The 19,422-nt window shown below is 42.4% G+C and overlaps 1 protein-coding gene across 13 annotated transcripts in view; it reads right to left on the bottom strand.

Annotated features, from left to right (window-relative positions):
* Nucleotides 1–559: 559 nt before the first annotated feature.
* Trpm3 (transient receptor potential cation channel subfamily M member 3) overlaps nucleotides 560–19,422 on the bottom strand; it is a 536,247-nt gene continuing 517,384 nt past the window's right edge. For 11 of the 13 annotated variants that reach the window (XM_058584013.1, XM_058584014.1, XM_058584015.1 and 8 more), the window contains 4 exons: nucleotides 14,235–14,385; nucleotides 13,928–14,127; nucleotides 10,634–10,766; nucleotides 560–6,054 (listed from right to left, as the gene is read on the bottom strand). In XM_058584013.1, coding sequence (XP_058439996.1) covers nucleotides 4,602–6,054; nucleotides 10,634–10,766; nucleotides 13,928–14,127; nucleotides 14,235–14,385 — 1,937 coding nt within the window. In that variant the 3' untranslated portion in view covers nucleotides 560–4,601. The remainder of the gene's footprint in view (nucleotides 6,055–10,633; nucleotides 10,767–13,927; nucleotides 14,128–14,234; nucleotides 14,386–19,422) is intronic. The other 2 variants (XM_058584023.1, XM_058584024.1) reach the window with 1 other exon arrangement.

Genomic DNA, 19,422 nt, shown 5'->3' with positions numbered 1-19,422 from the left:
CCTAACTGGTTTAAGCATCGCAGCAGGCAATAGTAAAATGTTAAGTGCCTTAGAAAAAGTCAAAAGAAATGCATAAAGCAGTGCATGCATTTTGTTGACACAAAATTAAGACTGGGTTTGGAGAGGAATTACTTCATTTAAGTCACATTGTTTAAGGACAGTGAGTTATAAATGCAATATCTAGGCCAAGTATATAAACCACCTACATACTAGCATCACTTTAACTAGAAATGACATAATGTCACTAAATGAACATATTTATAAAATACTATACAATGCCTCTGCATTGGGTCAGCAGATGTAAACAAACAGCTAATTCAACTGGAGTTTAAAATATTATTTGAAGTTCATTTGTCGTATACTCTTTTGCATAACATGCCAGTTCATCTTTCACAAAATCACAACTTGCCTACCACAGCTTGCAGGACTTGGTAGAGGAAGTACATCAGCTTATACAAATATTTTACAGTGGTCTGAAGGAATATGAAAAACAAAGTGGATCGGGAACAAAAATGCCCATTTCACGAGGAAGCTAAATAACATGGAATAGGGAACATAATTAATCCTTGCAACATGTGCTTCTTTATTGAATGTTACAGATTTATAAATGATTATAAAGCTGTCCTGTAACGTTCATTAATACAACCACATGCTACAACTATGCTGGGTTAAACACGGGTTACATATATGTTTACATATGTTTTATAATACAGCATTGCCCAACATATCTTATGGTATAGCCTACAGATATAGCATGATGGATGACTGGATAATATTTTATTATCTTTAAAGAAATTAAACAGCCCAAACATTTAGGAAGATTAGACTGTACAGCCTCAGAAAGAAGAAAAAAAAGTACTATCCAGTTATCTACCATAGTATCTATAGAAACCATATTTTAGAATACATTTTGAAACATTCAGAAGAAACACACTTTGTGTTTTTACAAGTACATTTTTTCCCATTTAATTATACTTATATATATTTTTTAAAAGGGGAACTTTCAAAGTGCTAAATATTGTCCTGGCCTCAGAAGCTTAGACTTAAAAAAAATCCAGTTCTGTAAAGTGCTGTGTTCTGACTGCTAATACACCTTTTGGCTTGCAGAAATACAAAAACTAGCCATGCCAAGTGCACTCAGCTTTCCAGCTCCTCGTTCAAAGCCGTTATATTTTTCTAACGATAAATATAAAGTATGTTGGTTAATCAGGAAACCTTCACAGTCATTTTCATAAAACATCCTTAATTTTTTTTCCGAAAAGAACAAGCAATTTAGAACAAATCATTACCTATAGTAGTATATAAAAATTGGCACCTCTGAAGCAGATGATTAAACAGAAGCTATTTACTTCCTGGAGCTATGACTTTATTTACCGTCCTCAATAACTTGCTGCTCATGAGTTGCTTAATTCACATAGACAGGTAATTAATGCTCCCTCAATCAGGGACATGGTGGAATAAATGAGCTGAGCACAACCTGACTGTACAAGGCCGCAGAATCGATGCCACGCTGGTGCACAGAGGACCCGGAAATGGAAAGAGACAGAGATCAACAACTCACACACACACACACACACACACACACACGCATGTGCACAGGAAAGAGATGGCTTGTGAGGATTACGCAGTTTGTGTCTAAAGTCATTTGAATTTGGTTTATACATGTCACACACTTCACCAAAGATGTTAACGTTTAGTTTCATGCACAACCAAAGAACCAGGTGTTTACAAGATCAGGACTGTTAAGTATTTAGTTTCCCAGGTCCTGTTCCTTTTCTCTCTGGAAATCATGACGAATGGAAACACATGCGCTCATCATTTCTTTCCCTCACTTCCAATCTGGTCCAGAACGAGGCTCTGGAGGTGCTTGTCCTGCTCTATGGTCAAAGAATGGCTTCACCTCCTTGGATTCCTCCAGAGACTCCCACAGAGAGCCTTCAACTTTGTGAGTGTGCTCACCGCTTAAAACCATCAAAACATTAGCACGTAAGGGTATCCAACTAGTCACATCTAATCTAAGCAATGAAAATAATGAAACGGTGGTTCAAATCTGGTGCTGAGACTTGGCCTTCCTGAGAATCACAGGGAAATGGTCTTAAGATGTAAAGTGCCTATTGCAACTATACTGATTATGAGCAAATGTCATTCCTTTTTCTCATTATCAATCAGTATAGACCAGGAGGTTATGGACTTTTTAAAGTTATATTGCAACTTCACATGTATGTACATTTTTAGGGAGTTGGGGGAGAAGACAGTGTGTTCATCAGATCCTCCAAGGGACTCATCACTCTAGGAGGTTGAAAGACGGCTGATTTATTCTCAGACTGAAAGCATATCTACTGAGAGGGAAAACTCCAACATAGGGCCCAGTAAAGCGAAACTGTCTCCAGAACAATTATAAATGAAGGGCTTGGGTATTTGTTATTGAGTGCCCTACCTACTAAGGAGTATAAGGAATGCAGAAGGAATTCTTTACACACGTGACCTTGTCACTTTGTACCAAAAAGCTTGTTCAGTTTTTTTCTTTTTTAATATTTAAAGGCTAGAGGTTTTTGTCAATAAACTTACTTGATTTCTCAAAATGGGATATAACCTAATGTTTACAACTACAATTGAAAAAAATAACCAGGTAGGATCTTGGGCCAGGAACATGAAGTTATTTTTCTTAAAGGTTTCATTCTTTTTAAAATTTCAATGATCCAAATAGGAATCTGAAGATTTGGGGTCAAGATTTCTTTATGTCACTTCAAACCATGACTGTGACTTTAGAAGAGAAGCTTATGCTTATGCTTCTATTCTAGAGTTCATCACACTAGCTGGTTTAGAATTGCACATCTATTCAGATTGTACTTGGTGTAATAGCTTTGTGTGGGAGAAACCAGAATAAAGGCAATATCATGAGAGTGAGTGTTTTTGGACAAAAAGGGGCAGAAGGCAGGGTGAGTCATTTTGACAACTGTTATTTGGTACATGGAAAAGTTAAGGTGATCAGAGATTTAAAAAGTCATAGTTTCAACATTTGGTCTAATGGTAAAATGAACTCTTTCAATGGAACTTCTTGGATATTAAAAAATCTTGGTTATACCTCCAGGAGATAGAAAAGTCCAAGCCTCTTAAGAAAGCTCTGTATGTCTGTTTATATACTATATATAAACATGTGTTGCTATGTAAATGCATATATATGTATATAAGCAGCATATACTAGAGAACTCTTTATATGGTTTATTTGCTTTCTATTTTGGCCTACTATATCTTTTTTTTTATAGCTCTGTATATAAGAAAAATATTCATGGCATGCCTGCAACTGATGGCTTTGGATTGATACCAAACTCCTAGTCAATTCTAAAGTTATTTATGGTTTTGAAACTTCCTTAAAAAGTACTTTGGAACATTTCCATAAAAAAGATACCAGCCCTTGAAAAATTCCAATTAAATTTATGCTGAGCTCAGATTAGATGGCAAAACTCTAGGTATGAAAATAGCCACATATAACCAGGTTTTTGTATACAAAATGGCCATACGATGAGTGGTGTGAAAAATTGGCAGTTACACCTTGAGGTGATCAAAGGACGCAGTAGGTGGAGTCATGCATATGAAGAAGGTCACACAGCAGCACAACACATGACATGAATGGAGAGAATACAACAATATTCCATATGGCAATTTTAGGTTAGTTCTGCTCACTGTTTTTTTTTTTTTTAAGTTCAACATTACATATTCAATGAGTGAATTCACTGATGACAAGAGAGATACAAAATAAATTAAGAAATATAAAGTTATTTAATTACATTCATCCTGAGCTTGCTTGACTATACTGGAATGCCCACCATATATGATATACATCATGTGACTGTTGCTTCTAACATCAACTCTTCTATCATTTCCATTGCAAGACCAAAAGGCATTTCTGTTCCCTTATTTTCTTCAAAAAAGATAAAACAGTTGTGGCACCAGAAGTGAATATATAAGAGACAGGTGAACTATGACTGTTACCTTGTTTTTTTCTTTATAATGACCAATTACAGAAGTGTTGGCATGAGAAGGATGTGGGACGTTAGGTAGAACTGCTTGCTGCCGGCTTATACTGAATAAAAAGGATGCTCTTCATCAGTCACCAGTGATGGAGCCAATGTGAAAAGAAAACAGAATTGAAGTTTAGAATATCTCATTTTGTATGCTGGCTATTTTATTTTATTTTGCAATTTAGCCCTGCATCCTAAAGCTCTTGATAATGGGTAGAAATCACAAGATGCCTCCTGGCGTTGAGAGTGCTTGAAGCCCCTTGGTTCCCCAGAGCTCATGGCTTTCTGCAGTGACTGGTGATACACATTCATCTCTAACCCTTCTTCTCCCCCCATCCCCTCCCTACCCAGCAAGTGTGAACATGCTCCAACTACCCTGTGTTTGGCACTGGGTCAGATCAAATGTTTTCTTGATCTGTGGCCCAGAAGTCACCTTTGATTTAACATCTCCCAACACATTGCTTGTTTTGCTCAGCTAAGAATAAAGCGGGTGTGATTCAAGGAAGGGGGAAAAAGGTGGAGTTTGGGGAGAATTTAGGGCTGGATTCTCGAGCCTCCTGCAAGGCATGGTAGGAAGAGTTAGTTGTGCTTGCTTTCAAAGCTGTGGAAAGCCGACGTTCTGGACAGTCTCCTCATGGACAGGCTGTCCCCTCGGCCATCCGGCTTGGAGGACTTACTCCTCTGGAAGGGATTTCGCAGGCTTGCCGTGTTCCGCTGCCTGTCGAGCTTGTCACTGATAGAGAAGCTCTTCCTGGTGTGTGCATATGGCACGCTTGGCTCCTCTGCTGAGTAGCTGTTGGCACGCTCTATCTTGGGAACCGTGATGTTGTTGGATAGGTTTCTGTCTGAGTTGTCACCCTCCTGGGAGGACATCGCGATGGCTGCTCTCCGGCCTCTGGCCTCATTCTCCTCACTGTCAGAGCTAGGGTGGCTCAGTTCTGCTTCTCGCTCAGGATGACAGCAAGATAAGTCCTCTACTTTATCGCCAAGACCTCCGGGGAAGGTGGCTCTGTCTGCAATCGCTTGAGGGGTATTGACACACCTCGTGTCAATACAGTCCGTAATACTTGTATATTCTGCTGTTTTCACAGGCACCCCAAAGTTGGCGTAATAACTCCTCGAAGGAGAAAACATAAAGCTATGAGATTTCACTATGGGGGCCTCTTCTAGAAGAAAGGGTGTGGCGGCTAGGTAGCGGCTACTCTTGGAACGCTCAATGGTGTGATACATAGGGGGGTCTGAGTCCCAGGGGTTTTGGCATTCTGGAATGTGGGTATAGTCTGAAGAAAAAGATCTAGTGTCCATGGAGGTGATGTCTTCAAAATCGATGCTCCGGCTTGGAGGTCTGTCTGTGGGTGCAAGGGTTACATAGGCACTGCTTGAAGGGGCTGTGGAAGGTGCTGGAACCGAAAAGCTTGGCTCTCCCAACCCAAGGATGTTCACGGAATTGTCCAGAGGGTCTATGTCACAGTGAAGCTCATCCATGGCAGAGACATAGATGTCTATGCATGACGATGGTCTTCTAGAATCAGGAACAATGGCCAAGGTGTTTGCAGGGGCTGCAGGAGCTTTGGATTCTTTTGCTACTGAGTGGGAACTAGTAGCTCGGTGTAGGCTCAGGGACCTTTCTTTAAAAATACTTTCCAACTTTTCTATACCACCTTTGTCTTTCATATTGACTGAATAGAAAGAATGGCTTCGCATACGGGGCATTAAGGTTGGAGAGGTTGGGGACATGGTCTCCTCACCTGCAGGGTCTATACTCTCTTGGAGCTTGAAGGTGTTTCCCTCCTGGCTGTTGAAGCTGCTCTGGCGGACGATGTAGGCTGCGTCTGTGCAGTCCGAGGAGGTCCTCGAGCGTATCTTGTTCGACTCAGCTCGCTCCAGACCCGTCAGGCGCTCCAGGGCTGTGGCCATGCGCCCGATGAGGTCCTCAAGCTGTGCCAGCCGGATGTCCACGGTCTGGAGTGAAGCCTTCATGGAGTGCTCTCTCTCATTGACCTCCTCCAGCCGCATGGACATGTTCTCTACCCTGTATGAAAAGGAGAGAATGACAGTCCCTTGGGTCAGGTTCCTCTCCTGGGGGTTTAGAGAGCAAGGATAGAGGGCATCAAAGCTCAGCTCACCTAGAGGCCACCAAGACTCTTTTCCCAGAGGGAATCTGAGGGATGACAGGTAGTTAGAGGGGCTGAGGAGAAAAGAATGGCATTGATGTGTTTGCTGAGAAATAGAATTAAAATCTTTTTGTGCTGGAGGATCATCCAATCTGTTTGTTTGTTTTTGGTACTGAGGATTGAACTTAGAGGCATTCGCCCACTGAGCCACATCCCTAGCTCCATTTTGTATTTTAATTAGAGACAGCATCTCACTGAGCTGCTTAGTGCCTCGAAGTTGCTGAGGCTGGCTTTGAACTTGCAATCCTCCTGTCTCAGCCTCCCAAGCCTTTGGGATCACAGACATGCACCATTGTGCCTGGCTCGTGTGTGTGTGTGTGTGTGTGTGTGTGTGTTTTGGTGATGCTGGGGATTGAACCCAGGGAGGACCTTATGCAAGTGAGGCAAGCACTCTATCAATTGAGCTATATCCCCAGCCCCTCCATCGTCTTTTTAAAAAAATTTGTTTCAATATGGGACCATACTGTTTTTTCCCAGGCTGGTCTTGAACTCCTGGACTCAAGTGAGCCTCCTGCTTCAGCCCCCAGAGTTGCTGGGACTATGGATATGCACCGCCAGGCCTGGTGTAGTAGGTTTTGTTGTTTTAGCTTTTTTGTTTAACATATCCTAGGTGCTGGGTTCTATTAACTTGCTGGAGCTAGAAGAACAAGAAAGGGTAGAGCAGTTTTATCCCTTTTCTATTATTTTCAGGGCCATTTATATACGGTTGATATTTGAAAAAGAAAAAGATGCTCTTTTGGCATAATTGCACATGAATGATCACTGGTCCAAGAGCTGTGCAATCTCTCCTCACTGCCTGTACCGTGGGGCCTCTCTCCCATGATCCACCTCCCTTTGGCCCCAGGATCCAATGTCAGAGAAAACTAGCAGGTGAGAGATGGAGCTGAGGTGCCAACAGCTGGCAGCAGAAGACCTGTTGTAGGCAGGAAGCTGGACACAGACTGAGGAGCCCAAGGAGGACACAAGGAAGTCAGGGGGTATAGGAAGAAGAGGTTCTTCAGGGAAAGTCAGGAGAAGCTGGCAGGAGCCCCAAGAGTGAAAACAACACGGTCCCAGGGAATGGAATCAGGGGAGGAAGGACTACACAACAGGGCTGAAGAATCATTCTTCACCAACTTCAGTCTCCTCTGGGCTCTCAGGTGCGTTGAAATGTAAGCCTTTTCTTTTGGTACTGGGGATTGAATTTACAGGCACTATACCACTATCTTTTATTTTGAGATAGGGTCTCAGTAAGTTGCTAAGGCTGGTCTCATACTTGGGCTCCTCCTGCCTTAGCCTCTAAATAGCTGGCATGTGCCACCATGCCTAGCTGGAAAGTTAGTCTTGCCTAAAATAATAATAATAATGAATTGTCTCATGCATTTTCCTGCAGAACTCTGGGTGTTCTTGACTATGTAAACATCCAATTGTCTGAGACATTTAAGTCATGGACCTAATAGGGTTTTTTAAAAAATAAAAGGGGTAGTGATTTTTTTAAAAATGAAATATCCTAGAGTCCAATTTACATGTTTAATATGTAACCAGAGTATTTCCCTTACTCTTTTAAAAATTCTTCTTGAAAAGTTAAGTTAAACAGGTATGTATCCCATATAAATAGGCCTGAGGAGCCAACCAGGGGTTTTGGGTCATGATTGTAGCCACTAGTTGCTGATTTTGATCGAATAACTCAGAATTTAAAATGGAGGTGATGAGAACTTATGGATCAACAGGGATCCCCAAGGTGACATACAGTGACCAAGTATAAAAAAAAAAAAGAAAAAGCCCTATGGAAAACAAGAGGTTCCATGCAAGGAACTCTTATTTATCTTTCCCTCTCTGAAATCTCCAAATCTTGAGTGGCTCATTATGGCATAATCACCAACAGGGTCCAGGAACACACGATGTGGCAGGTGCCCAGGAAAGGGAGCAAGCTTTCAGTGTTTCTAATTTCAAATCTCTGTATTGGGGTTGCCTAACATAAAGGTTGAATTATGTAATGTTCTCTGTACTATGTAGAATGTGCACAGGTAACTTAGAATGATTCAACCACATGTATCTGTCCCAATGTGTATCTACATAATACACATATGTGTATCTGTCTCTTCTCTACCAACAGAATGCAATCAGGACATGTGACATCTGCTGCCACTCCGACTCAGAGAGGGCATGTCCTGGAGATGTGTGAGATGGGCAATATGGATCGACTCATCCTTTGGTCACACTCTCTTCCCTCGGGCACCCCAATGTTTCTGTTGTGCTGAGTGCAGTTTTGGTGTTGAAAGATATTTCTTTTTAATATGCTTCCAAAGGCAAACAAAACAAAATAAAACAAAACAGAAAAGGACAGCAACAGGAAACAATCAAAATAAAATCTCCAGACAAGTGCAGAAGAAGCCACAAAACAGAATGAGGATTGGCGCAGGGTACCTGGGCTTGGTCATGAGGGCATGTTGATTCTCCAGGCCTATTACTCCAGAATGCAGGGAGGGTAGGCTCTACACTCTGTTCTGGGTTTCTGCAAATTGCTCACCTTTCTCACCCTCTCTGAGGATGGGGCTCTGTAACCACCCAGACAGAACTGGGTCTTGGGGAAGGGTTTGCAGACACAGGCTCCCACCCAGTGCTATAGTTCCCTACTGTTTCTCTATAGAAGGAGTTGGTGACCTGGTCACAGTGCGTTCACATGTGCTGCTGTCTGCAGCTCCTCACTCTAGTTCCCCGAAGAGACAAAGACTTCCTGCCTTCTTCTTCTCCTTCACCTTCTTCTTCTTCTTCTTTTTTTTTTTTTTTTTTTTACTTAGGATTACACCTAGGGGCACTATATCACTCAGCTACATTCCCAATCCTCTTTGCTTTTTATTTTGAGACAGAGTCTTGCTAAATTTCCCAGGCTGGTCTTGAATTTGCAATCCCCTTCCTGCCTCAGCCTCCGGAGTCTCCAGGATTACAGGTGTGCACCATAGCATCTGGCTTTTCTGGCATCTTAACACTCCTTCCTCCCGACCTTTTTTTTCCTTCAAGGTCTAGGGCTTTCCCAAATTCAAAGGCATTTCAAAGGCCTGTAGATATAAGCTTTGGAAAGATGCCCGAGCAATGGTTATGTGCTTACATGGCATAATTTTCTGGGACCCACATAGCTATCTGTCCATTAATAAATAATTTTTTCCAAGGCCTCAGAATGGGAAAGACCTTCAGATTTGTAGCTATTTCCTCTGCTTTCCATTGCTTCACATGATATCATCACAAAATGCTCTCTTTTTAGTGACAAATGTGTATAAAATCTGCATGGCTTTAAATTTTTTTACTACTGACTTGGTACCTATGGATACAATCACTCAAATGCATACACACACACACACACACTTACACACACACACACCACACACACACACACACATATTCATTTAGACTGCATTCTCCAAAGAAATAAAGGGCCAGGGTTATTCATTTAATTTCTACATTCAGTAGAGAATGTATGAAGTGGATAAGCAGGCAAAAAATGTCATGTTTTTCCAAAAATGTCATTTTATGAAAGCTAAAAGTGACTGTCTTGAATCTTAGAATCCTGATTCATATTAGATAAAGTCATCAATATATATTTTTCTACACTATTTATAAGTAGCTTTTGCCATTTTCATATTGCAAATGGCTAAAATGTAAATCTACACTCATTCTTTGTTATACTCTGAGTGTTCTTTAGAACAATAGTTCCCAAGTACACTAGGATTGAGTTTTTGTAAGTCTACAATAAAACAAGAACAACAAGAAAATATATGAGCATTTGCATAAATCTATTGTAGTAGATTTAAAGGATTCTCTTCTTTTTATTTGGAGATTTTTTTCCCTACTGGCTCTCAAAACTACTTGGTCAATGAGATCTAAAAGTATATAACCACAGGGTAGAAAAACCTGCTTTTATTTTATTTTAGTTTTTATCTTGTTCTATAAAGAGCAAAAACCAAAACAAAACAATTCTGGGGAAAAACCCAATAATGATTCTCACTAATACACAAGTCTCTTGCTGTTGTTTATCTGGAAAGTACTGAGTACACATATAAGCTAGGCCCTAGTACCATTCTACTCTGCCAGAGAAGATGCTCAGTGCTCAGTGAAACTGTCAGAAAAGTGTAAATTCAGAATGAGTCTCTCTTGGTTTGTGTCTGGGTCAGAATTTTCTAGTTACTGGTCTGAGACAGCAGCGCCAGCCCTGGACTTGCCAATCTCTGCTGTCCAGGAGGGCCGCTGCTACTGCCTGCTGAAGAAGCCTAGATCTCCAAGACTGGATTTGATCCATAGCACCTCATGCAATGTTCTGTCCTCTCAGAAGCTCTATGCTTTCTTGGAAAATAAAAAATAAACACAAGGGGTCTCTGATTGGGGATCGTAAGAATGAATTCAATGGGTAAAGAGGACCACGCCATAAAGCATCTGCAGGAGGCATGTGCCCAGGGAACACACCTTTCTGAAGTCACCCGTATCCTCTCATCATTGGATGAGTTGAATCGATCATCCTTTTCTCTGAAATATTCCTCTATGCACTGCTCTTCAAAATCGTGTACTTTTTTGAGCTCGTCATCAGTTATGAAGAGTTCTGTGGAAAAAAAAATGAGAGCCATGAGGCAGGGAAACAACAGTGATGGCAGGAATCTGTGGGCCTAATGAAGTTCCTAATGTGAATCAAGGCGGGAAAAAGGGGCCTAGCGTCTAGTCTCAAATGAAATCCAAATCCAATTAGGTGACTTGCATCACTGCCTTCTGAACGCTAGATTCGATCAGAGGCAGCTATTCTGTGGCTATGAAACAAGAGAGCACAAAAGGAAGAGCTTAGCCTAACAACTGAAGTCCTCTGGGCCCTTGACTTCAGGGAACCATCCTTGAGTCTGGATTATCCATCTCCTTACTTTTTGTTATGTGAGAAAAACAAAGCCATATTTATTCGTGCTATTGTTACTCTGGTTTTCTCCTTATAGCAGGTAAACTTATTCATCACTAATAGAGCATGAAAAGAGCCCAGTAGAAATGTGAGACTTTAAATGGGTTCATGAATTAGGGTTGGGCTGAGAGAGCTAGTTTGGAAGAACCATAAATGAGCAAGTCCTTCTTCTAATCCTGTGCCCTAGAGGTGCCACAGGAATCATCATCTTAAGTGTTTGGAATTCTGAATCTTAGCTCTTTAGGAATTTTCTGTCTTCCTTGCTTTGAGGCTTTTGTTTGAAGTTGCTGGGGGCATGGAAAATATGAATTTAAAAGAAGATGAGAGTAAAGAAAATACCAGAAATCAGACTGCTTTTCTTAAATATGGCAGACTTCTTGAGGTGAATATAGGGTCTTGATTTAACATTTGAGCAGCCATCTTAAATGTTAACTGCCGTCTTATAAGTTTAGCTTTCCTGTACTTCCTCTTACCTGAACTCCTCCCACCCCCATTAGTAACCTACCCCATGGTACCATAACCCTAAGTCAATCCCAGAAGGATGCGACCCCTTTGATCTGAAAAGCCCCATGGTGCCATGGACCTAAGCCAATCCCATGCTATTCCCCACCTGCCTAGCTCTGACACAAGCACCCCCCAGTCTCTCCCACAGAGCCACAACGACAACTCCAGACCCCTACCCCACAAAAGCTGAGCACCTGAACATCTGGGGCCTCTCTCCTCTCTATAGAGAGATGGCCTTATATTTGTCAGCTTTGACAAATAAACCTTTGTGTGGGTCTCTGTCTGGTCTCTGTCTTTCATTTCTTGCTCACCTGTCTCTCACTTTCTCACTTCCCTTTCAGCGAGGGAGGGCTTTCTCAGAAGTGGACATTTGAGGTTCAGTCATGAAATTACATAGAGCCTTGGGTGGGAGAGAGACCCATGAAAAGAGGCCAGGCATCGCGGCCTGCAAAGTACAGACTCCTTCTTACTATTGCTATATTTGAGCCCAGAAGGAGTGTTCCAAATTCTTACTCTGTTGGCACCTTAATAGCACTTCCTTTGACTTCTTTGGCTAAATGTAATGTACTTTCTTAAAAAAATAAAATATTATTTAAAAAAAAATCCATCAACATGTCAAATTTTGCAATATAGCTTACATTTTACACTTCAGAGTGCTTTTATCTGAGGCTCTGCAAGAACCTGGCAGTGCCCCGGGATATTTTAATTAAGGCTACAGATTGACAGTGAAAAGTTCACTTTCCCTTGATTGATATATATATAACACAGTGCTCTCCTGTCTCCTCGTCATCCTTTCTGACCCAGCCACAGCTCCAAAATCTTCATTCTCTGAGAAATCTCCCTTCCATGTGCGCAGAGACCTGATGAGGGTTTCATTGCCACTATGGGTAACAGCAGTGAGAAAACTATGAGCTAGAGCCTTATGGAGCTGCCTCCTACCTGCTCCAGTGTCTGGCTGGCTCTGGTCTTCTGGTCTGTGAGGGGTGGGTCCTGGAGCAGAAACAGGTCTATGGACTGCTCCACTTTCTATGTTTAATTTCACACTCCTTCCTGAGTACTCTGGATAAGTGACGATCTCCTTTTACTAAAAATGACCCATGCTTTACTGTAAATGATGTTGGGACCTCCAGTTCACTCTCAACTGAGTGTCCATTGCAGGGTATAATTCATTGTAACATTCCTCTGCTCCTGATTTTGCAACCCATCATCCTCCATACTGGCCAAAGTCCTGAATAGAAAAGTTCAGGGTTCAACTTGCAGATTATTCTTCACCCCACCCACAACTTTCTATTTGCCTAAATTTGTGTTTCAGATGGAACCAGTGATTTTGGATGTCCCAGCTCTTTCCAACTCCCCAGTTTTAGTGTCTAGAAAGAAGTAGGGAATTGCTGTCAGGGACATAGTTAAAAGCTTCAGACTTGGAGAAGGACCTGCTTAAGTAGCTTTGGTTTTAAATGTAATCTATATACAGGTATCACACAGAGAGAAGTAGACCACAATTCCAGAGGTCTTGTTCATAGATTTAATGTGAGTGCTTGATTCCATGTACTTGGAGAAACCACAGTAGCTGATCTGTATGCGGCTGGATTCCCAATGTTCTTAACTGAGTGGAGTTGGTACCCAAAGGGCATTTAGGAATCTGCAGGAGCTACTGGTACTTAATGTGGGTGGGTGGATATGCTAATTTTCTGTGATGTGTGGCACAGTCTTACACAAAGAGGAATTGTTCTACCCCAGTGTCAACAGAACTTCCTTTAGAAACCCTGGGATAGAAGATGGATGGTGGAGTCTCCCGTTTTGTTCTTTGCATAATAGAAAGTAAGGCTTGTTTCTTCATGAGGTCATGTGGGCTCAACTCCTAAGGCTCAGGAAAATGCTTAAGACCTGAAAAAATTATAGATCCAGAAATGACAATGGAGGATCAAACTGAGTCACTGAAACTCAACTCATGTCACAGTGTGTAAAAATGATATATTATGCAGCGTTTGATGCATATTAATATGGTTTATATATCTGGAGGTGGGACCCCTGGGAAGTAAGACGCTTAGGACCTATGAAGGTGCTAAAACAACCCTGCTGGAGACCGATTTTATCTTACTAAGAAAGATGTGAGACTAGGAACACTTAATATCAGCTTCTACTGTCTTCTTTCTGGTACCGTTTCTGCTGCAAGCAGATCTTCCCTTGTGCCCCCTCCCCTAGTCTTCAGAGGGGGAGGAGCCAGTCAAGCCAGGACCCTGCATGGCTGCCTGTAAGAAATGGATGGGGTTTCTGACTGTGGTGGTCTGGCTGTCAGGCTATCGCTTGAGTCTTACTCAGGCCATAGTCCCTTTCATCTGGGTCGCTCTCGTGCTTCCTCCATCGACAGCAGAGGTGCTGGAATATCATGGTCATGTGGCTGAAGATGATCAGAGGTGGGGGCAGCACTGGCCTTTCATGGAATGTCATGATGAGCTGATATCTCTGAAACTTCCACACTTGGTTGGATATCGACTTTACCTCAAAAAATGTATTGCTGAAACAGACCAGAGAGAATCAAATAAGAAAACCTGCTGCTTTCTAGAGCATCAATTCCCTCCACCCCATGACCACCCCCCATGTGCTGCAGAAGGGTCCACTCACTTAAAGACAGCAATGAGGAGGTTGACCAGCAGGATGTTTGCCACCAAGAGGTAGCAGGCCATGATGGCCGGCACAATCCATGCTCCTGTCTTGCATGGGGGCAGCTGGATGATTTTGCCATCCTCTCGGGTCTCATTCTGTCCACAGGGAGCTGGGGAAGCAACACAGACAAGAAATGAGAGACTCTGGCTACTTGATTTAAAAACAAAAGAAAACTGCTTTGAATGAGAGCTTTAGATGCAAGAAAAATACAGCCATCTCGAACAGGAAAAAAAAAAGGTTCTAAAAAAGCCAAAATAGAAAAAATGAAAGCTGCATGAATATCATAAAGAGCTGCTTCTCCCGAGGGGAGTCAGTTCTCCCTGCTTCCCTGGGCTGTCATCCTATTGGAAGGAGGTTCCTGCTTGCTCACTCTGTCCCTTGACCCCTGACATTCAGTGAGGGATACTTGGTGTTGGAGGATGCCTGGGGCGCGCAGAGAGTCCCACCTCCCCAGCAAGTTACTTTCAAAATGTGCTGTGGAGGCCATCAGCTGTCAGCTTAAGAGCAGCAGTATTGAGGGGCTATTGATTGGGAATTAACACTGGGGCAGCTGTTAATTGCTGCAAGAAACAACCCAAGGGCTCAGAGCTAACGATTTACTGTCTCAGTGCAGGAGGAACAACACAGGGCAGTGCCTTGGGAAGTATTTAGAGGGCTTGTCACTCAGTGCTATTGATGGGTGGGGTTTTACCAGAGGACAATGGGTAGGTGTGTGAGTGTGTTGGAACCACAGAACCCACAGCCACCTGCTTTTCTCCAGTAGCATTTCCATTCTGAAAATGTGCTTTTCAGGACATGGAGAATAAAACCTGACTGCAGTTAAATAAATGGGCAAATAGGACAAAGGGAAAAAAAAAGATCTGGAGGTGGGGTGAGGAGGAAGGTGATGTGTGGGACTAGGTGAGCGTGAGTAATATGCTAATGAGAACTGCTTGGAGCTTCCAGGTAAATGCAGGGGGGAAAAATCCTTGATGAAGCCACTGACAACGTGGCTCGTGGAGTGAGAGATGCCCACAGGAGCCAGCTCCCTGATGTTGGCCTTAGGACATGGTCCTTCTGCATCTACCGTGAAAGGGAGTTGGGGTGGAGGGAAATAGGAAGAAGCACCAAGAGTAGTGGCCACAGGGTGCTTTTGGTGATGTGCCTAGAAGGTTTGCAAAGCCCACCCAGAATCTATTTGGCTGGAGGACCTGGCAAAGGCAGTCCATTCCATTTTTTAGAGTTCCCGTTGCTAGGCTGTGTTTTGACAGTGATTCTCAATCCTGGCTTCCAGGGATCACCTGGGGAGCCTGAAAAAAACACCAACACTGAGCTGTGCCATCCCATTGGATTAGAATCCCCAGGGGTGCCCTGGGCATTGGCATTGTTTTTCAAACTTTCCAGGTGATTCTCAGTTGCTGCAAAGGTTGAACCCACTGAACTTGAATTAGGCTGGTAAAAATGCCATGAGAATTTCTGATAGGCTCTGATTACCAAAACGCATGCTCTCAGGGTAGGAGGGTTTAATGACATCAAGCCACCTACACTCTGTCTTTATGGTCAGGACAAGATGGACAAAGTGCTTCCTCAGGTTCTTCCTGCAAGATGATTGGATGTTGGAACTGGATGCTTTTGAGAAGCAGGAATCTTTTTGTTATTGGCAGTTGAGGCACCGGCCACCCAAGACAGCCCTGTAAGTGGTCCTCATCATTTCCTCCCTTGGAAGGAAAACCCAGTGTCAGAGACCACACTGGTTTCAGGATGAAGCCCAAACTCTGTGTGTGGCTGGCCCAGTGCCATCTCCTGCCACTTCCTACCTCTCCCTCCTGGGCACCAACTGGACTTTCTTGCAGATAGAAATGCCATGCTCTATCTTGTTTCCTGATTTTAAGCCATGCTGTTTCATCTACTTCAAAAGGCTCCTTGATCCCTACAGTCATGCTGGGTGGGTTCCATTCATTCCTTAGTGCTCATCCAGTGTGTTGAAGCCCATTGCAGCTCACCTTCTACCCTCTTCCAGCCATGATGGTGGTAGGTAGCTTCCTTGCAACCTCAGAGCATCCTCTGTTTGTCTCTTGGGGGGCTCTAACTCTGTACTGCCATTAATAATTTACTCATCTACATGCCCCCCAAGATTCCAGTGGGAAAATAGTTCTTCCAGGTTTCCCATCACCTGGCTCAGTGCACACACAGCATACCCATATGCACCCATACATGATCAATGCTTGTAGAAAGAATAACACAATGACACAATTTGGTTGTTGAGCAGTAACACACATTTCCCACACCTGCACAAACCTACTCATGATGCATAGTCCTAGTTCTGGGAGGTTATTAGCTCCTTACACAGGTCCCTTCAGAAGTCCTATCCAGCTTGACAAGAAGAATGTGCTTTGGCTTCTCATATTCAACCAAACTTTGGGATCTCTGTTACCCACTTGACCACAGATCCTGGAATTAAAATTGCTATTCCCCACCTATTCCTCATGCTTCCTCCTGGCCTGACAGTCTGATGGGATGGTTGCTTCCTTGTTCTGCCCTTTCCTCTGGTTCCTGCTCAGATCCCTCTGGGAAGGCAACAGAGAAGAGCAGAAATAATTGCCTGGGGAAAGTCACAAAGCTTATATAATATGTACAAATGCATCTTGGTCTCCATTTCTAACTTCATTCTGAGAAATGTGAAAAAACTTGTAAGAGGCAGAGCTTACCCATCTTGTGAAGCATCTATGCATCTATGTGTGTTTTAAATATATATATATATATATATATATATATATATATATATATATATATATATATTTTTTTTACTTGTAGATGGACACAATACCTTTATTTTATTTTTATGTGGTGCTAAGGATCAAACCTAGTGCCCTCCACATGCAAGGCGAGCTACAACCTTAGCCCGTGTGTGTGTTTTGTACTTGGATTGATCCTAGGGCCTTGTGCATGCTATACAAGCACTCTAACACTGAGCTACATTCTTAGTCTTTTGAATTTTTTATTTTGAGACAGGGTCTCCTTAAGTTGCACAGGCTGGCTTTGAACTTGTGATCCTCCTGCCTTAGCCTCCTGAGTAGCTGGGATTATAAGTGTGCACCATTTTGTCTTGGCCATCTTATTCTTTTCGATCCCATATTTAGAGAAGGCCATGCAGACACTTCTTTTCTCCAAGCTGAGAGGGGAAACCAGAGAGAAAAGTAGGTGCTTGCATTTCCACTGGCCTTTGGACAGTGCCACAGACCCATCTATAGGTTTCTTGTATTCCTCTGTCTGATTCCTCAAAGATTCTCATTAGTTAAAACTTGGACCAGCCTAATATCTTTATATAAGATTTGACTTGATGTCAATGTGGTTGGCCCTGGGAATTACCTGCCAATCCCTTGGTTATTGATTGATCCAGCTTCCCCCACCTTTCATACTTCTTGCCTTGATAGAGACAGCACTAGTTTAGTGTCTAGAAACATACATGCATCTTAAAATGCATTGACTCCACCATTTTCAAGTGACCTGACTTTGGCTTACTCTGCAAATGTCACCTTCTTCAACTATGAAAGCTGGTAGCAATACCATATCAAGATTATTATGTGGGATAGTGCATGCAAACCACATGGCTCAGTACCTAATACACAGCACTTGATGAACATCAGTTAATGTCATCATTACTATAATTATTTTTGTAATTAATGGGCTACAGGCTTCTTGGATTTAGGGACTATGTCTTATTTTTATTAGTTTTATAAACATTAGGTATGGCACTTATTACATGGTTTTGATATGCTGGGTACAGGGCATATCAGGAATCAAAGAGAATTCTCATTGTTAAGGAACCCACAATTTAGTAGGGGGCACAGACAAGGAATGAAACACCACATTATTGTGTGGCATGAGCTAATGTGGGTTCTGAGGGGACCCTCCTGCTTGACTGCTGCAGTTCCACTAGCCTGGGTCACATGAGTGGACTGGGAGTTGAGACTAGCCTAAGAAACATCATTTATATTCTGCAGCAACAAGTGCAGTGTAAATGAATTAGATGATCCTTGTGACAATGATCATGATATTAAAAGTGAATCATTAAGAGATAGCCTTCATTTGGTAATAGCAGCAAAAAGGCAGTGACATTATATATATGCAGGACCTAGTGTAAAACATTGCTCTATAATGGATTCTAATGATAGCCTTATTCTGGGTATTTATCTACTCAAGATATGATTCAAATTTACAGATGTCTACCACTCATGAAGATGAACTAGGTGTCTTAAGCCCTGATGAGCAGTATATTTCAGGATGGAGGATAGTTATCTGGATTGTCATCTGGCACCAACCAGTACCTGGGGCTCATGCTACCAGGGAAATACCCCAGACACATATTTAAGACAGCCCATGGGTGAACAGTTAGGGACTTGTAGGTTGGTGGCTACCACTGTGTCTCCTTCTCTGCTTTCAGAACCTGACACTTGGGTGGTGTTTCTCCCAGTTCTCTTGCAAAAGCAAATGTATTGTCACCACTGCCTTCCTATCATGTGGCATGTTATCGTTGTCTTCTTTATTGCTGTCAGTGCAGAGTCTCCTTGTAGTGGATGTCTGCAAATTCCACTTGCCTAGTATAAATTGCCCATTCCTCTAGTAAATGTACCCTGGTTTCCCTTTGCAGATTCTCCCAACACCCACTCTCAGTTCATTAAGTTTGGGTAAAATGAACTCCAATTCCATATCTAAAAGAAGATTAACCATCCTGCTTTATCCCTGATTTTCGTGATTGGTACCAGGATGGACATATAACCTGACCTGACCAATCACAGCCAATGAGCATCAGCTTTGGGACTCTTGTTGAAATTAGAAAGTATTGAAAAATATCTTTTTATAATGTAATGTAAGGCCACCAAGAGTTATTTCCTCACAAAGAAAAGAAACTGATTCTTGACCCAGTCATGCCTGAAACTAGCCCTCTACAGTTACATGAGCCATACAATTTCTCCTTTCTCAGGTCAATTTGAATTGGGTTTCTATCACTTTCTATTAAGAGTCCTGCCTAATACAGTCATCTCCACTTCCACCCCTGTCCACAGGCCAATAAAAGATGCTTATATTTTGGGTACCTTATTTCTGAAAAGCTGCATTTGAAGTCTTGGAATAGCATAGAAAGACTTGAAGGAGCAACCAGGGACAC

This window comes from Marmota monax, unplaced genomic scaffold, assembly GCF_021218885.2.
Source record: "Marmota monax isolate L192 unplaced genomic scaffold, Marmota_monax_Labrador192_F-V1.1 WCK01_AAM20220418_F8-fsc00059, whole genome shotgun sequence".
In the NCBI taxonomy this organism is placed as follows: domain Eukaryota; kingdom Metazoa; phylum Chordata; class Mammalia; order Rodentia; family Sciuridae; genus Marmota; species Marmota monax.
The sequence above is the reverse complement of the archived record's forward strand: the minus strand, read 5'-3'. Positions and strand labels throughout refer to the sequence as shown.